Consider the following 19669-nt stretch of genomic DNA (forward strand, 5'->3'; position numbering starts at 1 on the left):
TCTATACGTTACAAGGTCCACTGAGTCCAAAAAACTGGTTTTTGGGTATTGGTCTGTATGTGTGTGTGTGTGTGTGTGTGTGTGTGTGTGTGTGTGTGTGTGTGTGTGTGTGTGTGTGTGTGTGTGTGTGTGTGTGTGTGTATGAGTGTATGTGCGTCTGTGTACACGATATCTCATCTCCCAATTAACGGAATGACTTGAAATTTGGAACTTAAGGTCCTTCCACTATAAGGATCCGACACGAACAATTTCGATCAAATGCAATTCAAGATGGCGGCTAAAATGGCGAAAATGTTGTCAAAAACAGGGTTTTTCGTGATTTTCTCGGAAACGGCTCCAACGATTTTGATCAAATTCATACCTAAAATAGTCATCGATAAGCTCTATCAACTGCCACAAGTCCCATATCTGTAAAAATTAGGAGCTCTATCAATGCAGATAGATTCCCAATTATCAGGCTTCAGATACAATTGAAACAAAAAAAATCAAGTGGAGTAGATTGAGCATGAAAATCTCTACAATTAATTTTCAGTAACATTTTCACCTAAAATTGAAAATAAGCTTTAAATTCGAGAAAATGTGATTATTCAATTGCAAATTATTGTTGATTCTATTAAATCATTCACTATGAAGAGATAGCAGACCTCATGTTTGTCTCCAGCGTTATTGCCCTGTCACCAGCTGGCTCAAATCTTTGAATAGTAGACTTGAGATGCGCGGGAACACTAGCGTCAGGTGATCAATTTTCATAACGGCAAGGAAAGTTGTGTGAGTGCGCCACACCAGATTTTTGACTGAGCGGAGTGAGGTCTAAGATTCAAGTCGACGGTTTGGCATTTCTCTTAATGTTTAAATGTTTGAATGTTTATATGTTGCGCATTTACGGCAAAATGCGGTAATAGATTTTCATGAAATTTGACAGGTATGTTCCTTTTTAAATTGCGCGTCAACGTATATAAGGTTTTTGGAAATTTTGCATTTCAAGGATAATATAAAAGGAAAAAGGAACCTCCTTCATACGCCAATATTAGAGTAAAAATCAGACTATAGGATTATTCATCATAAATCAGCTGACAAGTGATTACACAGATGTGTGGAGAAGCCAGTCTATTGCTGTATTTCCATAAGGTCTATAGTTTCAATCAGGTACTTGTGGATGAGAATACTGCGTGAGGTCTACTGTTCACAGAACTACTAGTAATTAATCAATTACTTATTTATTCAATTTCTACTAAGACTTTTAGGGCAGTCAAAGCTTAAACTGAATTCAATCAGCTGGTGGCTTAAACTCAAAATGAAACAAATTATAACAAACTAGACTTGATACGGATTTAATCTAGTTTAAAATGAAATTTAGTTTAAACTGTCACTGTGCAAACATCCCTAAGTGTTTTAAATAAACGATCAAATAGCATACTGTTTTACTTTCCGTCTCTCACACGCATGGAGAGAGAACGTGCGCACTAGAGAAAAACAGAGAGAGTGTGAGAGAGAGAAATTGAGCAGTGTGTCTGAGAGAGAAAGGGAACGTAGTTGAGTGATCTGTGTGTATGAGACAGAAAGAGAAATAATTAAGTAATTTGTGTCTGAGAGAGACAGAGAAATTAAGTAATCTGTGTGTATGCGAGGGAAAGAGAAAGTACGTGAGCTTCGAGTCTGAGAGAGAGAGAGAGATCGATTTGAACTCTGCGGTCAAAGATTCTTTCACTCCGCTGATAAGAGTTATCAATTTGTTTGATTGGAGTTTATCAAAAGACGCAGCGTTCACAGCAGTTCGCTATTAAAATAGATGGAAGTCTCACAATAAACGATACTACACTAACTATATAACCATTATTTATATACATGCTACGAGGTAGTCTATCAGTTTTCTCAGAATTAATTGAAATATTTTTTCTCAGCTGAATTTCAAACAATTTTCCGAATCCATATCATAAAAGATACACAAAAAATATGTGTTAAAAATAACATTCTACATCATTTAGTTAGACTATACTCCAACAAGTTACCATGTAAGGTCTTATCGATAATAATAAATTTATCGCGTGAGACATGAGAATGTTCTGAGACGTAGAAGGCCTATTGTGAGGTCCACGTTATAATGGCAGTATTTGTTCAACATTGGTGTTGCTATCCTTGTCTATTATTCGACAAAACAGATAGTGGTTTCCTTTTCTAGCTCAACATCGTTTTTTAACAACGTATAAAATATTTCATGTTAATAGTGGAAATTTATATTGTAAGTTTTGTTATTTCAAGATGTTTTTTTGTAACTGCCAACCAAAAATTACCTTAATTGAGAGGCTTTTGTTCATTTCATGAATGCCAATAAAGTTATTATTATTATTATTATAATTAGTGGAAATGAAATCAATTGAAAATATATTTTCTTGTAAAATGAAATATAATTGTTTATTTTGTTCAAGAATAAACAATTAATATTAAATCAGCTATCCTATATAGAAGGCAGAGGCAAGGCAGAGACTCGGCAACGCTGTTTTTCTATCTTTCTCCACTGCCATTATAACGTGTAAGATCGTAGACCAGTACCTTGATGTACAGTATCTTCGTTAAAGCATGATCCAGTATTTATTGATGAAGAAAATAGAAATCCATTTGCCTCCTTCACATAGCACAATAATTTTCAACTTAATACAATAATCTATAATATATAATGAAGGTAAGAATCGCCTTAGCCTATACACGTACGGGATAGGAAAATTATGTTAGACGCATTATCACGTCTGAACTACTCAACTGTTTAAATTATAAATATCGGGGACCGAGCTTCGCTCTGGAGTACAAAAGCATAAAAAAATTATTACGAAAGAAGGAATTATAATAACATTCATACAGAAATGTTCTATCTAATCACAGTAAATTGAGATTAATTCCCAGAGGAATGCAAAAATTTCCCTCACAAAGGCATGGTTGCACAAAAGCCGGTTAAATTTTAATACAATTCATTTCACGTGAACCAAATCAGAGAAGACCATTTCAAAAAGATGAATATAGTGGAATCAATCAGGATTGAAAATAGCCCGGCTTTTTTGCAACCGGCAGTTACAAAAAATTCTCAAGTACCAGATTGAATGATTACAAAAATTCAACAGCTGAGTCATAATTTTGACACAATCCCACACACATGAACTCGCTCACGCACTTCCATCATCAACAGACGACGAAATAATTATTATCAGCGGTTTTTCCAAGGATGAATAATAATAGTTATCCTTTTAATGTCCTTCAGCGAGTTTTCCTAGGGATGAGACCTATTGCAATCGAGTTTATATATTATAAACCTACTATGTTCTGATTTTCGTGAGAATCGTTACAGTCGTTTTCGAGATCCGGTGAAATGCAAACATATAGACATCTAAACATCAAAACATATAAACATAAATTGCTCTTTTAATAGTATAGGATTTTGAATATGGATTCTTAGTTTACTGAGGATGGTTATAAGCCTATTTTAAATTCTCCAAGATTTCAGTACATCATGTTTTTAGTAAATCAAGTTTTTAATTACCCGCTAGTATTCAATAAAAATAAGATTAAAAATAGAAGAAGTTAGTGGAAGAAACATAGAATAAGTTATAGTATAAATAGCAGTTAGATAAGAAGAAAACTTCAGCTTTATGTATCCTATCAACATATATAAGCCTATAATAGCACATAGTCTGAGCACTATAGTTCATCACTGATTGCATCAAACTCCAGTACTGAGAAGCAATAAAGCTCCACAGAGGAATAGAAATGAAGTTAGTACAGTTGAAGCAAGGGAGGATCCAGCATCCCTTGGGGGAAAAGAGAGGGAATCATTGGAATCTATCGAGAGAATAGAGAGGAAGAAACTGTCTCCTTAATACCACTCCCAGAGCACACATGAATGTATTTTACTGTATTTGAAAAGGTCGTATCAACATAAAGCAGTCACAACGTTCTGTAGTGAGGTTCACGTTATAATGGCAGTGGAGAAAGATAGGAGAACAGTGTTGCCGATTCTCTGCCTTGCTGATACCGGTAAAGATCAACTGTTGTTCATTCTTGGAAAAAATGATGAATTATATTTGATTTTTATGATTTAATAATAAATTTCAAGAATTGAGATCAAAAAATTTGAACATAAATTATATTTATACATTGTTGGAAAACGATCTGGCAACGTTGCGGAGCTGGAAGAGGATAGTGCTATCTGCTTTGTCGAATGATAGACAAGGATAGCAACACCAATGTTTATCAAATACTGCCATTATAGCTTGGACCTTACTGTAGTGGCAACGTTATGTTGAAATGTATTCGATTCATGAGCAAACAAACGACAAAAGCTACATAGAATAGAAATCATGTATGCATACATATATACAGTCTGGAGTTGAGAGAATGTGATTTGGAGCAAAAGATGAGTTTCATACTGTTTGTCTTTCCAGTCTATATATAGGCATTGCACCGTATTATCAACTGAAACGATATTGGACTACAGTACCAATTTCGATAAATCTACCATACGGGGTTCAAGTATTGTTTTCATTAAACTTGAAATAGACTAATATTTGTTGAGAGATGGGATATTTTTTGAAATAAAATGGAAATGAACCAATATTGGTTGAGAGATTGGATATTTTTTGAAATAAAATTGAAATGAACCAATATATTTTGTTGAGAGATGGATATTTTTTGAAATAAACTTGAAATTAAACAATATTTGATGCGATATTTTTTGAGTTGAACTAGAAATGAACCAATGAATTGTTGGAAATGTGAGGACAGAAGCTGGAAATTGGTTATCGATGGTAAATACAACGATGACGTGGGGTAGGATTTTTTTTCATTTCAAATTCATTTTATCTTTAGAAAGTGTACATTTTACAATACATTCCTCTGAAAATCAGTCCTTTAATCTATAATATAATAGAGGAAATAATTGGCTTATACACGTACGGGATAGGAAATTCACGAATGACGCATCACCACGTCTCAACTACTGGACTGATTAATTACTGAGGGATTCTCGATCATGATTAACAGAGATTATTGATAAGGAGAGGTTCCCAACAAAGATATAGTGAGGTCCACGTTATAATGGTAGTGGAGAAAGATAGGAACAGCATTTCCAATTCCCTGCCTTGCCACTGCCTTCTGTAGAGGATAAAACTGATACCGATATATCATGTAATATTAACTGTTCATTGTTGTTTAAAATTATCGATAATATTTTATTCGTCAATGATAAAATTATACTTTTTCATAACTATGATTGAATATTCTGTTGATGAATTATAATTATACATTGTTAATAAACGATCTGGAAACGATGCGAAGCTAAAAGAGTATATAGTGAGGTCCAGGTTATAATGGCAGTGGATAAAGATAGAAGAAAAGCGATGCCGATTCTCTGCATTAATTAATTATATTTCTACACTGTCAAAACATAATTGTCATCGTTGTGGACCTAGGAAAGGATAGTACCACCGGCTTTGTCGAATGATAGACAAGGATAGCAAAACCAAAGTTGAACAAATACTGTCATTATAACGTGGACCTCACTATAGCAGTATTTGCTTTGTTGAATGATAGACAAGAATAGCAACACCTATTGTTAATCAAACACTGCCTTTATAACGTGAACCACACTATATATTTGTAGGTAACCTCTCCTTATCACTAAACTGTGTCAATCATGATAGAGAATCCCTCGGTTAATTAATCAGTTGTTCAGAAGGGATGATACGTCTTTCGTGAATTTCCTATCCCGTACGTGTGTATAAGCCAATTCTTTCCTTTATTATACTACTAGCCGTCAGGCTCGCTTCGCTCGCCATATCCGTCTAGCCAGGGGGCTCCGCCCCCTGGACCCCTGACTGGATCGTCCGAGGATGAAATCAGCAGGCTCGCTTCGCTCGCCTGCATTTTTCATTTGGGCATTTTTATCATATGTTAGGACAATCCAGTCGGGGGTCCAGACTAAACGGCTGGCTAAACGGATATGGCGAGCGAAGCGAGCCAGATTGCTAGTAATATAATATTCCCAGGATTGAAGTAGCAGTGCCCAATCAATTTTTCCGCGATAAATGCATTTAAACTTCAACTTGGTGCCAACCTAACAAGTCAACTCAACTTAATGCCAACCTGACAAATTATTAATTTAGTGCCAGTTAACAACTGTTTCGAAGAGGTACTCTATCTAGATTAGTTCTATAGTAACATATGATATGGAATTTCAATTATAATTAAGAGATTGGGAGAGAAGATATACATGCTAAAAGACGAACTTTAAACCCTTAAAAACAACCCTCAGAGTTAAATATCGCCAAAAGATTTCTTAGTGCGCCTCTAAAGGGCCAACTGAACATACCTACCAAATTTGAACTTTTTTTGTCCGGTAGATTTTTAGTTATGCGAGTGAGTGAGTGAGTGAGTGACTCAGTCAGTCAGTCAGTCAGTCAGTCAATTAGTGAGTGAGTGCCATTTCGCTTTTATATATATATATATAGATATAGATAGATTGGAGGAATAATTTTGAGGGGAATGTATCGTAGAATGTACAATTTCTGAAAATGAAATGAATTTGAAATTAAAAAAAATTCAAATTCCACGTCATCGTTGTATATACCATCGATAACCAATTTCCAGTGCCATTATAACGTGAACAACCTCACTGAGTGAGCTATAGAATAGAAAAATCTCAAATTTCCTCTGGTTGAACTATAACCATAGAATAAAACAATCTTTGCATAAAAACTTATAATTTTCTCTGCTATAACCTACCTAACGCTCAAAACAGTATAATAATACTACACTACTTGATCTATGATGATGAAGATTCATCTACATGCAAATCTACTCCTATAAATCTCAAGGAAAGCAACAGTACAATCGACACTACAACGCAAATTCCTTATCAACAACTAACAAACGCAATTCAGCAAATGCACATTATTTGCGATTCCCCGCACACATGGACTTTATCACATTATTTCAAACTTTAGAATTCGCACAAAGATGACAAATTTACGACAAACAGTATGTAATATATACAAATATATGTGAAATATATAATGGTGAAAGCTAGGAATGAAGAATGCTTTATCCGGCGGGTCTCTTGTCGCAATGTAATGAATATGTAAACGGTAATCTATTATTTTTCCATTCAGTTCTTACTTGTTGAGGAAAAGAGATGGAAATTGGTTCTTACTTATGAGGAAAAGAGATGAGAAATTAGCTGATTCTTGTTGAGGAAATGAGACAAGGAACAAAGTAAGGTTGTACTCAGTCGTTTCTTGAAGATAAAAAGAGACAGATCAGTTGATTCTTGTTGAGGAAATGAGACAAGGAACAAAGAAGGTTGTACTCAGTTGTTTGTTGAAGATAAAAAGAGACAGATCAGTTGATTCTTGTAGAGGAAATGAGACAAGGAACAAAATAAGGTTGTACTCAGTTGTTTCTTGAAGATAATAAGAGACAGGAGATCAGTTCATTCTTGTTGGGGAAATGAGACAAGGAACAAAATAAGTTTGTACTCAGTCGTTTCTTGTAGATGAAAAGAGAGGAGGAATCAGTTGTCTCTTGTTGAGGAAGAGAGACGTGAAACAAATATGGTTGTGCTGTCATTTCTACTCAATTTATAAACATAATTCCATGGTTTGAAAACACTCCGCTATCATCTCAGCCATTGATTGTGACTCTGTTATCATCCTGTGTTTATCGAGTGGACATGACAACATTGGCAGATTGTCTTGCTTTTCCTTCATAGTAAGGAGTAGACAGTCATCATTGAACCTCTGCCATTTTATTCAGAGGAGTAAAAGTAGAAACGGAAAAAGGAGAAGAAGAAGGAGTAGAAGAAGAAGAAGAAGAAGAAGAAGAAGAAGAAGAAAGAAGAAGAAGAAGCAGAAGAAGAAGAAGAGAAGAAGAAGAAGAAGAAGAAGAAGAAGAAGAAGAGAAGAAGAGAAGAAGAAGAGAAGAGAAGAAGAAGAAAAGAAGAGAGAAGAAGAAGAGAGAAGAAGAAGAAGAAGAAGAAAAGAAGAGAAGAAGAAGAAGAAGAAGAAAAGAAGAAGAAGAAGAAGAGAGAAGAGAAGAAGAAGGAGAAGAAGAAGAAGAAGAAGGAGAAAAGGAGAGAAGAAGAAGAGAAGAAGAAGAAGAAGAAGAAGAAAGAAGAAGGGAAAATAAAGAAGGAGAAGAAGAAGAGAAGAAAGAAAGAAGTGATGATGATGATGAGATGAAAGAACAGAAGAAGTATAAGACGGAAGAAGGAGTAGAAAAAGAAGATGAAGATGAAGAAGAAGACATCTAGATTTCATTGTGAATTGAAATGAGACAAAAGCTTGAATTAAATTGCTCCATAGTTGACCAGTGCTGTTAATGACTTTAGATTGAGTTTCCCAGCCTTGTGAGGAGATGGGTCTTCTGATAATATTATATGATAATAAAGCGGACATAATACCATGATAACGGTTACGGCCTTAAGGGGTCAGCATCTCCTTCACTGGGTTCCTGTGAACCCCCCAAGCAATAAGAAGGGAACTGAATATGTTTATATGCTAAACCATCAAATTAAACTATTCATAGACCCTGAAATATTGTGAAAGTATTTGAATTTATTTGATAAACACATTTATTATAAATCTGTAATTTGTTGTAATTTTTTAAACCACATATTTATAAATCTTCAAGTATTTTAATAGTATTTGAATTGAATTTGATGATGGAATTTTGAAAATAGATATTGGGTAGGACAGAAAAATTCATATTGTATTCTGTAATCTGTATTTGTAATTTTTTAAACCACATATTTATAAATCTTCAAGTATTTTAATAGTATTTGAATTGAATTTGATGATGGAATTTTGAAAATAGATATTTGGGTAGGACAGAAAAATTCATTGAAATTTTGCTATAGAAAGGTCGACGTTATAATGGCAGTGTTTGATTAGCAATGGTATTGCTATCATTGTCTATCATTCAACAAAGCGGATAGTGCTATCTCTCTCTTGCTTTGCTCTGTTGCCAGATCAGCTTTCAACAATGTGGAATTAATAATTAATTGACAAAATATTTCATCTTAATTATGAAAATTCATTATGAAATTATTGCAAAATATAATTTCTTGCTTAATAAAATATATTTGTTTGTTTTTTTAAACGAGAATGAACAGTTAATATTACATTAATAAACCTTTATCAGCTAATGTACCGTCTAAAAAGGCATTGACAAGACGGAGGATCGGCAACGTTGTTCACCTATCTTTCTCTTAAACCATTATAACGTGGACCTCACTGTAGGGTTACTACTTGACTGTTATAAGGTCATACCATGAAGAAAAGGATACACTATAGGTTAGGTTAGGTTAGGTTTAATCTAATATCAATTGTTGATTATTCTTATAATGATCAATTATTATATATTTTTACTATGTTCATACTCAATAATTACTAACAAACAAAAAACTGGTGTGGCGCACTTTCCTTGCCGTTATGAAAATTTATCACCTGACGCTAGTGTTCCGCGCATCTCAATTCTACTACTTATAAACAAAGATCTGAGCCAGCTGGTGACAGGACAATAACGCTGGAGACATACGAGTTCTTCTATCTCTTCATAGTGAAAAATTTAATAGAATCAACAGTTGCCAACAGTTTGCAATTGGATAATGACATTTTCTCGAATTTCGAGCTTATTTTGAGTTTTAGGTGGAAATGTTATTCAACATTAATTGTAGAGATTTTCATGCTCAATCTTTTCCACTCGAAATTTGTTGTTTAAATTGTATCTGAAGCCTGATAATTGGAAATCTAAAATCAAACTTTGCATAGATGGGGCGGAGCTCCTGAAATTTTTACAGATATGGGACTTGTGGCAGTTGCTAGTAAAGCTTATCAATGACTATTTTAGGTATAAATTTGATCAAAATCGCGAAAAACCCTGTTTTTGAGAACATTTTTTTCTATTTTAGCCGCCATCTTGAGCCGCATGTGATCGAAATTGTTCGTGTCGGATCCTTATATTGTAATGACCTTAAGTTCCAAATTTCAAGTCATTCCGTCAATTGGGAGATGAGATATCGTGTACACAGACGCACATACACTCATACACACACACACACACATACAGACCAATACCCAAAACCCACTTTTTCAGACTCAGGGGACCTTGAAACGTATAGAAATTTAGAAACTGGGGTAGCCTACCTTAATTTTTTCGGAAAGCAATACTTTCCTTACCTATTGTAATAGGGCAAGTAAAAAATAATATAAGGCCAATTATATATTTTTCGAGTCGAATATTTCTATTTTAGTGATTCAGAGGTCTTTTAATTACTATCATGAACTTATTATTAATTACTGAACTTACTATTAATTAATTACATGAACTTACTATTCAATTACTATCATGAACTTACTATTTGAACTTTGTCATTATGCAAGAGAACTATGATTTTGAACCTCACCAATGTAGCGTGTATCGTGTTTACAGTAACAGGTGTATGTCATGATATTGTGTTCGTTCACGACCTCAATAATTTATTATCAACTGTACTTCAACAATAACTTAAGTTATGCTAGAATATTGCATCAATGAGATAAAAACCGGACAACACACCGAAATGAAACCAAAGAGGTAAAAAATAGCTAGTAAAAAAAGAGGTAAAAAATGGACAACACACCCTAACCAAATCAAAGAGGTAAAAAATAGCTAGTTAGAAGAGAATCTATTTCGAGATTTTGTCTACAGGCGATATATTTTTCAATCCAGATCCAATAAAAAAAAGGTTGTCTTTCGGCGTTGAGAACTCGGAACTAGAAGCGATATTAAAAGGCCGCAAAATAAATTTGTAAAGATAAATTTCAAGGCTGGAACGCATCCAAGAGACGAACTAGGTTGAGACTATAGTGAGGTTCACGTTATAATGGCAGTATTTGATTAACATTGTGTTGCTATCCTTGTCTATCATTTGACAAAGGGGATAGCGGTATCCTTTTCTAGCTCTGCAATGTTGCCAGATGGTTTTCAACAATGTAGAAATATAATTAATTGACTAAATATTAATTCTCAATTGTGGAAATTCATTAATTAATTATTGAAAAATATATTTTATTGATAAATAAGATATAATTTAACAAGAATGAACGATCAGTTAATATTACATCAAATATACCGGTATCATCTATCCTCTATAGAAGGCAGTGGCAAGACAGAGAATCGGCAACTCCGTTCTCCTATCTTTCTCCACTGCCATTATTGACCGAGCGAAGTGAGGTCTGAAATTCAAGTCGACGGTTTGGCATTTCTCTTAATGTTTAAATGTTTAAATTGATGTTTAAATGTTTCTATGTTTATATGTTGCGCATTTACGGCGAAACGCGGTAATAGATTTTCATGAAATTTGACAGGTATGTTCCTTTTTTAATTGCGCGTCGACGTTTATACAAGGTTTTTGGAATTGTTGCATTTCAAGGATAATATAAGAGGAAAAGGAGCCTCCTTCATACGCCAATATTGGAGTAAAAATTGGACTATAGAATTATTCATCATAAATCAGCTGACAAGTGATTACACAGAGATGTGTGGAGAAGCCAGTCTATTGCTGTATTTCCGTAAGGTCTATAGTTTCAATCAGGTACTAGTGGATGAGAACACTGCGTGAGGTCCACTGTTCACAGAACTACTAGTAACGTGGACCTCACTAAAGTCGGCACTTCAGAGTGTGACATTTAGTTCTTGCCTCAACAGCTGAGACGACAAGAGCAGAGCTATCTGTTTTGTCTAATGATAGACAAGGATAGCAACTAAATTCCTACCAAAAATTCGCTGTCGAAAAATATGTCTTCGCTGTATTAACGCTTAATTATCGGCAAGAAGTGGAAAATTTTCAACGGTTTCAAACAACAATCTGTTTGTGTTTCAAGATACAGCTTTCTTTTCTGCTCGAGGTAGTGAACGAATTTAGATGAGATCGAAATAATATTTTCACCAACAAGAGAATTAGTGGTTTTCTAGTTTTTAGTATTAGTTAAACTTTAGTATTACTTTCTAGTTAAAGTGTAGGCCTGTAGAGGCTATTATATAGTGAGGTCCACGTTATAATGACAATGAAGAAAGATAGAAGAACAGCGGGGCCGATTCTCTGCCTCGCCACTCACTGCCTTCTATAGAGGATAGCTGATAGCCGGTATATCTGATGAAATATCAACTGTTCATTTTTGTTAAATATTATACATTATATTTTATTGTGAATAAATTTGTTTGATACAAAATTATGATATTATTTCATTGAATATATTGTTGCAGGAAATCTTAAAAATAGAGTAGACAATCTTTCAAAGCCAGGAAACAAATTGAAAACGAATTCTGTACATATAATATAACCACAGATTGATAAAAAATGTTATTTGTTTCTATAGGTGCGTAGACATTTATACAGCACCTTCCTTAGTTTGCTACCAATAATATTATTCAAACGTAGCTCGTTTGCTGTGTTGTCTTGTTTCATGCATGATCATTGCAATTCTTCTTAAATTATTAGCATAGAATTAGACAATCCTCAGTTAAAGGTTTCTCTATTATTAGTTCAAATATTTCTCCGTGACTTGACAGTTCAAACATTTTATAATGAATGATTTTTGCCTATCAGTGAAACGTTCAGAAATATTTCGACATTTTTTATGTTGTGTTTTTTCACATTTTTCTAAAATTGCACGATGTTCATATTAAGGTGCGTACAGATTTACGCGCCGCGAACATGAGCAATTCACTTTTAATCAGCTGATGCCAAGCTTTTTATATCTGTATCTTACCGATTCTGTAAAAACACATATAGTCAACATGAGCAATTCACTTTTTATCAGCTGATGCCAAGCTTTTTATATCTGTATCTTACCGATTCTGTAAAAACACAGATATAGTCAGCTGATGAAAAGTGAATTGCTCATGTTCGCGGCGCGTAAATCTGTACGCACCTTAATATGAGCATCATGCAATTTTAGAAAAAACACAACATAAAAAATGTCAAAATATTTTTGAACGTTTCACTGATAGGCAAAAATCATTCATTATAAAATGTTTGAACTGTCAAGTCACGGATAAATATTTTAACTAATAATAGAGAAACCTTTAACTGAAGATTGTTTTATTCTATGCTAATAATTTAAGAAGAATTAAAATAATCATGCATGAAACAAGACAACACAGCAAACGAGCTACGTTTGAATAATATTATTGGTACCAAACTGAGGAAGTTGTTGTATAAAATGTTAAACATTTATACCACACAGTTTTTATTTATTTTTTAGCAGAAGATGATGCTTACATAAGATCTAGGCTTGTGCGTGGGTAATGAGACTGATAATTATGAGCGGACCTAGGATAATGATGAGCGGACCTACGGCTTTAGGTAGGCTCCGAACCACCGGGAAGCGATTTTTAAACTCATATAATATAATATGGTAGCCTATTTAGAAGTTCGGCAAGGTACAGAACTACAGAAGAATTCAAGATATGGAGGGATCGATTATATGGTAAAATTTAGTACGGTAGCCTAATACTACATTCAAAATAAAACATAATTATAAAGAAAACATATGGGGATGGAACAAGAAAAATGAGAGAAAACAAAAATAAAACCGATCAAAACTTACCATAATATTGCTCAAAGAAAGAAAAAATCCGATTTTGAACTAGACTGATACTACGAACAATCCATTAAAAAGATCACAAAACACTTCATTCTCGAGTAGCCTATTCACTGTATAACGCCTATTCACTGATAACTTGTTGACTAAGACTCTAGAGTTTAGTCTGGATATTCGAATCGAAATAATTCTGAACGAGTTAAATAATAATATTGACAAAGTTGTTCACGATAAAAAGTTGAACTTATCGGAGAAAAAATGAAACGTCTCCCGGTTAAAGAGAGAGACTCCCGAGGACAGCCAGAGAGGTCAAAACGGGGGATCTATTTTTAGATCATGTTTCAACACATCTCATATACGTGCCCTTGAGTAAACATTGTGAAACTGAGGCGACCAAACCAAAGGATCCAGTCTAACTGAACTATCAAAGCAAACACTGCCCACAACTCAACAACTTACAAACTAATAACATTAATAAATTGAAAACATAAGGATTACTAACTACACAAGACAAAAGTAACAAGGCAATAAATTTCTTCAAGTTTACAGAATCCCATGGGTCTGTAAAGTCTACAATGAATACTAACTCTACACTGAAAACTACAAAGGAATCAACGTAAAATGATTACAAAGGAATCAACGTATCAAACTCAAAATGGAAGAGAAAACGAAATATATTGTGTATAGAACGTCAACGTTCTTATCAGAGCGAGAACATCTAGTAAACTTTTAGGTTAAGTTGAGTTATTTTCGAACATACCCAATTTCTCAAGATAAACTAATATAAAATGATGTAACAATGGAGAAGTTTCATCACGGTTCTGATTTGTAGAATTGAGAACGCTTCTACAACTTTCTACAACTTTAGCTGGAGCTCAACTGGGGTTTTGAAGTGAATTTTCAACTAAAAATAGAGTAGAAACTGATAGAATATGATGTGTTGAAGTTGAGGGAAACTGTGGTGGAGTATTTTCAACGAACGTTGATTATAAAAGAGACTGTTTTAGAGATAAAATATCATTTGGTAGCAAGACGCCATGAGATAAAATTTATGGCCATTGCTACTGTTTAATTACAAACTAGTTATAACCTAACTCAACTCGCTACAGATTTACCTAGCACTTTCCAGGTGAACGTGAAGAGCTCCACTGTAAAGATCGCTCGGAATGTTTGCACAATAATAAAGACACTTGTTTGGAGGACTCGCAAAAGTTTCACAAAGTTTACTCAAGTTCACGCACTTTCAACTTGTTGCTTACCGCACACACAACAACAGACGTAAAATGAATTCAATGTCCCAGAGAAAGATGCGATAAGCAGCAACATATGATAGACCGCATGTTGCCAACCCAACTGCGGCAACATTCCCTTCAAAACTCGGCAACTTGTTTGAGACCTGCGCAGACTGGAAATTTACCATCACGCAACTCCAAAAACTCAAAACAAAGCTGTTTTCCAACAACTTTCAAAACTAGTAATATCACCATCATATCATGAATAATTTATATATATTTTTTGAAGCTCAGTCTTCCAGACAATGCACAAACTGACTGTTACATAATCCCAACTTCCACTGGTCTATTACGTCAAGTTGAGGACCCTTCAATAAACTCATTTATCCACAATAAACAATAAACTGAAGTACTGGGTACGGTAGCTCACCTGGAAAATGAAATACTAAATTCTAAAATTATTATAATAGGAGTTTGCAGCAGTTGGAAGCATGAGAAGGTATTTTTTCTGTAGAAGCTGCACCATGAATGAAAACTTGTTTGTCATTGCATTGTTGATGACTGCTGATCGAGTTTCGTACAACTAGCGACACCTACCAGCCAGGCTTGGAACTATCTCCAGGATTGAAGCTGTTGTGGATATTAAACGCAGTATAACTTTTTGATTGTAATAAACGTATGGTTCTTGTCTCTTGTCTATACATTTGAATTCATTTAGTCAAGTCAATATATTCAAATTTGTTTATTAGTTCGAAAACATTACAATTTAGGAAAGAAAAAATACATAATTCAAATTCCAGGTTAGACCTGATACCGTAACAAATGTCATACCTTGAAACTTTTTTTTTATCTTGACATCTTTTTATTTTTTCTTCATCTAGTGAAATCATCACTAATTTCATTATTCATACACTGTGATTTTGCCCACAGGTATAAAATATAATTTAGATTTAGGTAGATATAGGTTCCTAAAATCATGCTCTTTCTGAATCACCCATTTAATGAGCCTAATTTCAGTATCTGTATTTAATCATTAGTGGAGCGAACGGCTCTGACACCTCAAAAAGATCTACACTTTAAACCCTCTCATAACTTTTGGAATAATGATCAACAAACAGATCCTTCCTTACCATTATCAATCATAGATTATTCTTCTTAGCTCTTCAAGGCGGTTTAAAATTGAATAAAAGCACACATATGTTGTCAAATTCTACACAGTTTTATTCGTGCGGTTTAAAATCATGTATCATGAGTCTAATTTGTTAAAAAATGTTGAGTTTATTCTTGAGTGTTTTTTTTTATTCCATCCAGTTTCAATATAGATTGATTACATCCTCATATTATAAAGGGTAAGATTAATTCCTGGTTCATGAAGCTATCATTTCTAGTACCACCAATTGATAATTTTTTTATCCACCCATTCAAAGATCTAGGTCAGTGACGTTATATAAATAACACACAAAACAACTCAATAAAAATAGTTTTTTATTACAAATGAAACTTTCGAATTTACATTGTGATAATTAACATTACACTTGAATAAAAATTATAACAATATTGAAGCATATATGCTGTCAAAATAATATAACAATTAAAAACTCTTTGGAATACACATTTTTTAGATTTACTATGACTAGACAATAAAAAATATAAGTACATAACTTTATACGATAATAGTAATTTAGTTTCATTTATTATATTTCTTTAAAGGTTTATATTTTATTCAGATACATTGAACAGCTTATTATAATAGTTTCAAAGTTGAAAAATATTATTTCTCATTTCAAAAGTGAACATTGTATAAGAGTTTCTTTAAAGGTTTATATTTTATTCAGATACATTTAACAGCTTATTATAATATAGTTTAAAAGTTGAAAAATATTATTTCACATTTCAAAAGTGAACATTATATTTATTAGAGTTTCACACTATACTAGATAATGGTCTACCTATCACAAGAGTTGCTATAATATTTATCTTATATTTTAGTTAGAAGATGAATTCGCCCCAGAGTATGATCGATATATTTCAAAATTATATACATTGCAGTAGGACGTTGTCACAATTATTAAGGATATTCATTTACAGCAATATTTTGGAGCATTCGTATGCCAAGGCTGTTATTGGAAATGGAGTTTTATATACAATTTAAATGAAAGATACTAGTTTATTATCATTGAGAAATATTCATCTTCAAAGAATTAATTCAATTGAGTCAATGTTTTCCATGTGTAAGTCAAGTTTTTTATGAGATAAAATCACGTTTGATATCAACAAAAGGGTTGATTTTTTGAATAGCTGTACATCTAAATACTTTCATTCTTATTTGGGTAGTTTGAAACCCTCTTTAGAACAAAATAATATATTTGAACAATAATTCATATCTTTTACTGCATCTCACTGGATAAATCATTTAATCATCAACCAATGCTATTGCATACTTCTGAGTTTACTAATTTTATACAGCAACTTCGAAAGCATCCCCAGACTTATTAATCAAATGTAGGTATTCAAATATATTTCAACAATGATATTAAGAATATTATAAAGCAGCACCACTGGATAAATTTAACATTGATCAATTGTACCTGTCAATGCAGCAGCTTCAAAAGCCTCTTCAGAACAAATATATATCAACAATAATATCTTCTCTTATTGTTCACTGGGGAAATTAATGCTCAACAATATTTATCGATTGAGCCTGTCACACCAATCAATCAATGCAATCTATTGCATAGTTATGATTGCACTCATATTAGGCAGCAACTTCAAAAGCGTCTCCAGGCTTATCATGAAAATGTATTCCAATATATATTCGAATATATTTTAACAATGATATCCTGTTTTGTACAGCACCTCTACTGGAGAAATTCAACCCTTACCAATTGAACCAGTCGATGTAGAAACTTCATAAGCCTCTCCAAAATAATTTATCTTCTCTTGTTCACAGAAATTGATCCTCAACAATATTTTATCACTTTTTTTGTAATTGAGAAGTTGATATTGTGGTAATAATTCATATTGAATGAAAAAGACTAAGAAATTGTCAAAAAACCACTGATTTTCAGTCAGTGGTTTTTTGACAATTTCTTAGTCTTTTTCATTCAATATTTTATCAATTGTACCTGTCACTCCAATCAACCTCTATTACATATTATGAGTTCACTGATTTTATATAGAAACTCCAAAAGCCTCTCGAAAACAAATCATTCTCAACCATAATTTCTTGTCTCATACTGCATCTCAGTGTAAAAAATCATCCTTGACAATTGATCACAATAATCAAATTTATCAATCATCACCAATATTGGTCAATTAAACCTGTCACCCCCAATCAACCACTAATTATGAGTTCACTGATTTTATATAGAAACTCCAAAACAGATCATCTTCAACCATGATTTCATGTCTCATACTGCATCTCAGTGTAGAAAATCATCCATGACAATTGATCACAACAATATTCCCGTGTTTCGGATGGACACGTTAAGCAGCCGGTCCCGGCTGCCTAAAAAGCAGTCGTTAGGTCATGTCAGAGGCCCTGAAATTGATCAGTTGCGACCTGAAAACTCTGACACCACACCTGAGCCAGCCAGGTCACTCGATATTATTATTATTACAACAATATTATTGGTCAATTAAACCTGTCAACCCCTATCAACCACTGCTATTGCATAGTTCTGATTTCACCCATTTTATGCAGTAATGAAACACCCTCACTGAGTTCCTCGCTGGAATGTTCATAGGAGTCTTTAGCAGGCAACAAAGGATCCAGCATGAGGCTGTTGGAGTTTGAAATGACGGGCGAAACTGTAAACAAGACAGGTTCACTGTTGCTTGCCGCCATTTTATCCAGATCGATATTCTGCAGATTCAGCAGTTTCGGGGGTGAAGGCGGCGGTATGTTCTCGATGCAGGGACAGGATGCACTGAGGTGACTGTCGCAGACCAGCTCGGCTGCGTCCACACCGGGCGCCGTCAGTGTGCCGGAAGGCCGGCGTTTACCGGGACTGCTGTCGGTGATGACTTCGAGGAGGGGGTCTCGACTGCATTTCTGGTAGGGACTGCTGAACTCCAGCATCTGGTTGCTGGCGAATCGCAGTTTCTTCGGCGATTCCAGACTGGCGCATCTGGAATGAAATTAAATTCATTTTTATACTTTGGGACAGAAAACTTCACTTGTATTTTGAATGAAAAAGAATACTTAACAAGTTAGCAAACTAGGAATCAAATCAAATTTATTTCCAATAGGTACTTACAGAAAAACACTCACATAATAAGTGTGACAACCACAAATAAATGAATGAATAACAAGTATAATGACTTGACCTGAGTTCAGGTGTCACAAATACAAGTGAACTTTTTGTGTAGTTGAGAAGTTGATATTGTGGTAATTATTCCTATTGAATAAAAAAGACTAAGAAATTGTCAAAAAACCACAGATTTATTGATACTTAGAAAGACCGGTTTCGGTTATTACACCATTGTCAATCTCTGATAAACAAGTTTATCAAGTTTATCTCCGTTTATCAGAGATTGACAATGGTGTAATAACCGAAACCGGTCTTTCTAAGTATCAATAAATCTGTGTTTTTTTGACAATTTCTTAGTCTTTTTCATTCAATAGGAATAACTACCACAATATCAACTTCTCAACTACACAAAAAGTTCACTTGTATTTGTGACACCTGAACTGAGGTGAAGTCATTATACTTGTTATTCATTTATTTGTTGTTGCCACACATATCATGAGTTTGGTGTGATGGACGCAAGACAACTCTACTCCCTAGAAATTATTTTCAGACTGCA

General features: G+C 33.9%; 2 protein-coding genes across 2 annotated transcripts in view; both read right to left on the reverse strand.

The window, feature by feature from the left end:
* LOC111059783 (receptor-type guanylate cyclase Gyc76C) overlaps positions 1 to 14975 on the reverse strand; it is a 319606-nt gene extending 304631 nt beyond the window's left edge. Inside the window, 1 exon segment of the mRNA XM_039436866.1 lies at positions 14744 to 14975. The gene's annotated coding sequence lies outside the window, so the exon portion shown is untranslated.
* A 2996-nt stretch (positions 14976 to 17971) lies between these two features.
* LOC111056274 (guanylate cyclase 32E-like) overlaps positions 17972 to 19669 on the reverse strand; it is a gene marked incomplete at its 5' end in the record, with an annotated part of 64747 nt that continues 63049 nt past the window's right edge. The window contains 1 exon segment of the mRNA XM_039436867.1: positions 17972 to 18990. Within this exon segment, the coding sequence (XP_039292801.1) occupies positions 18528 to 18990 (463 nt within the window). The 3' untranslated portion in view covers positions 17972 to 18527.

This window comes from Nilaparvata lugens, chromosome 10 (genome assembly GCF_014356525.2).
Source record: "Nilaparvata lugens isolate BPH chromosome 10, ASM1435652v1, whole genome shotgun sequence".
In the NCBI taxonomy this organism is placed as follows: domain Eukaryota; kingdom Metazoa; phylum Arthropoda; class Insecta; order Hemiptera; family Delphacidae; genus Nilaparvata; species Nilaparvata lugens.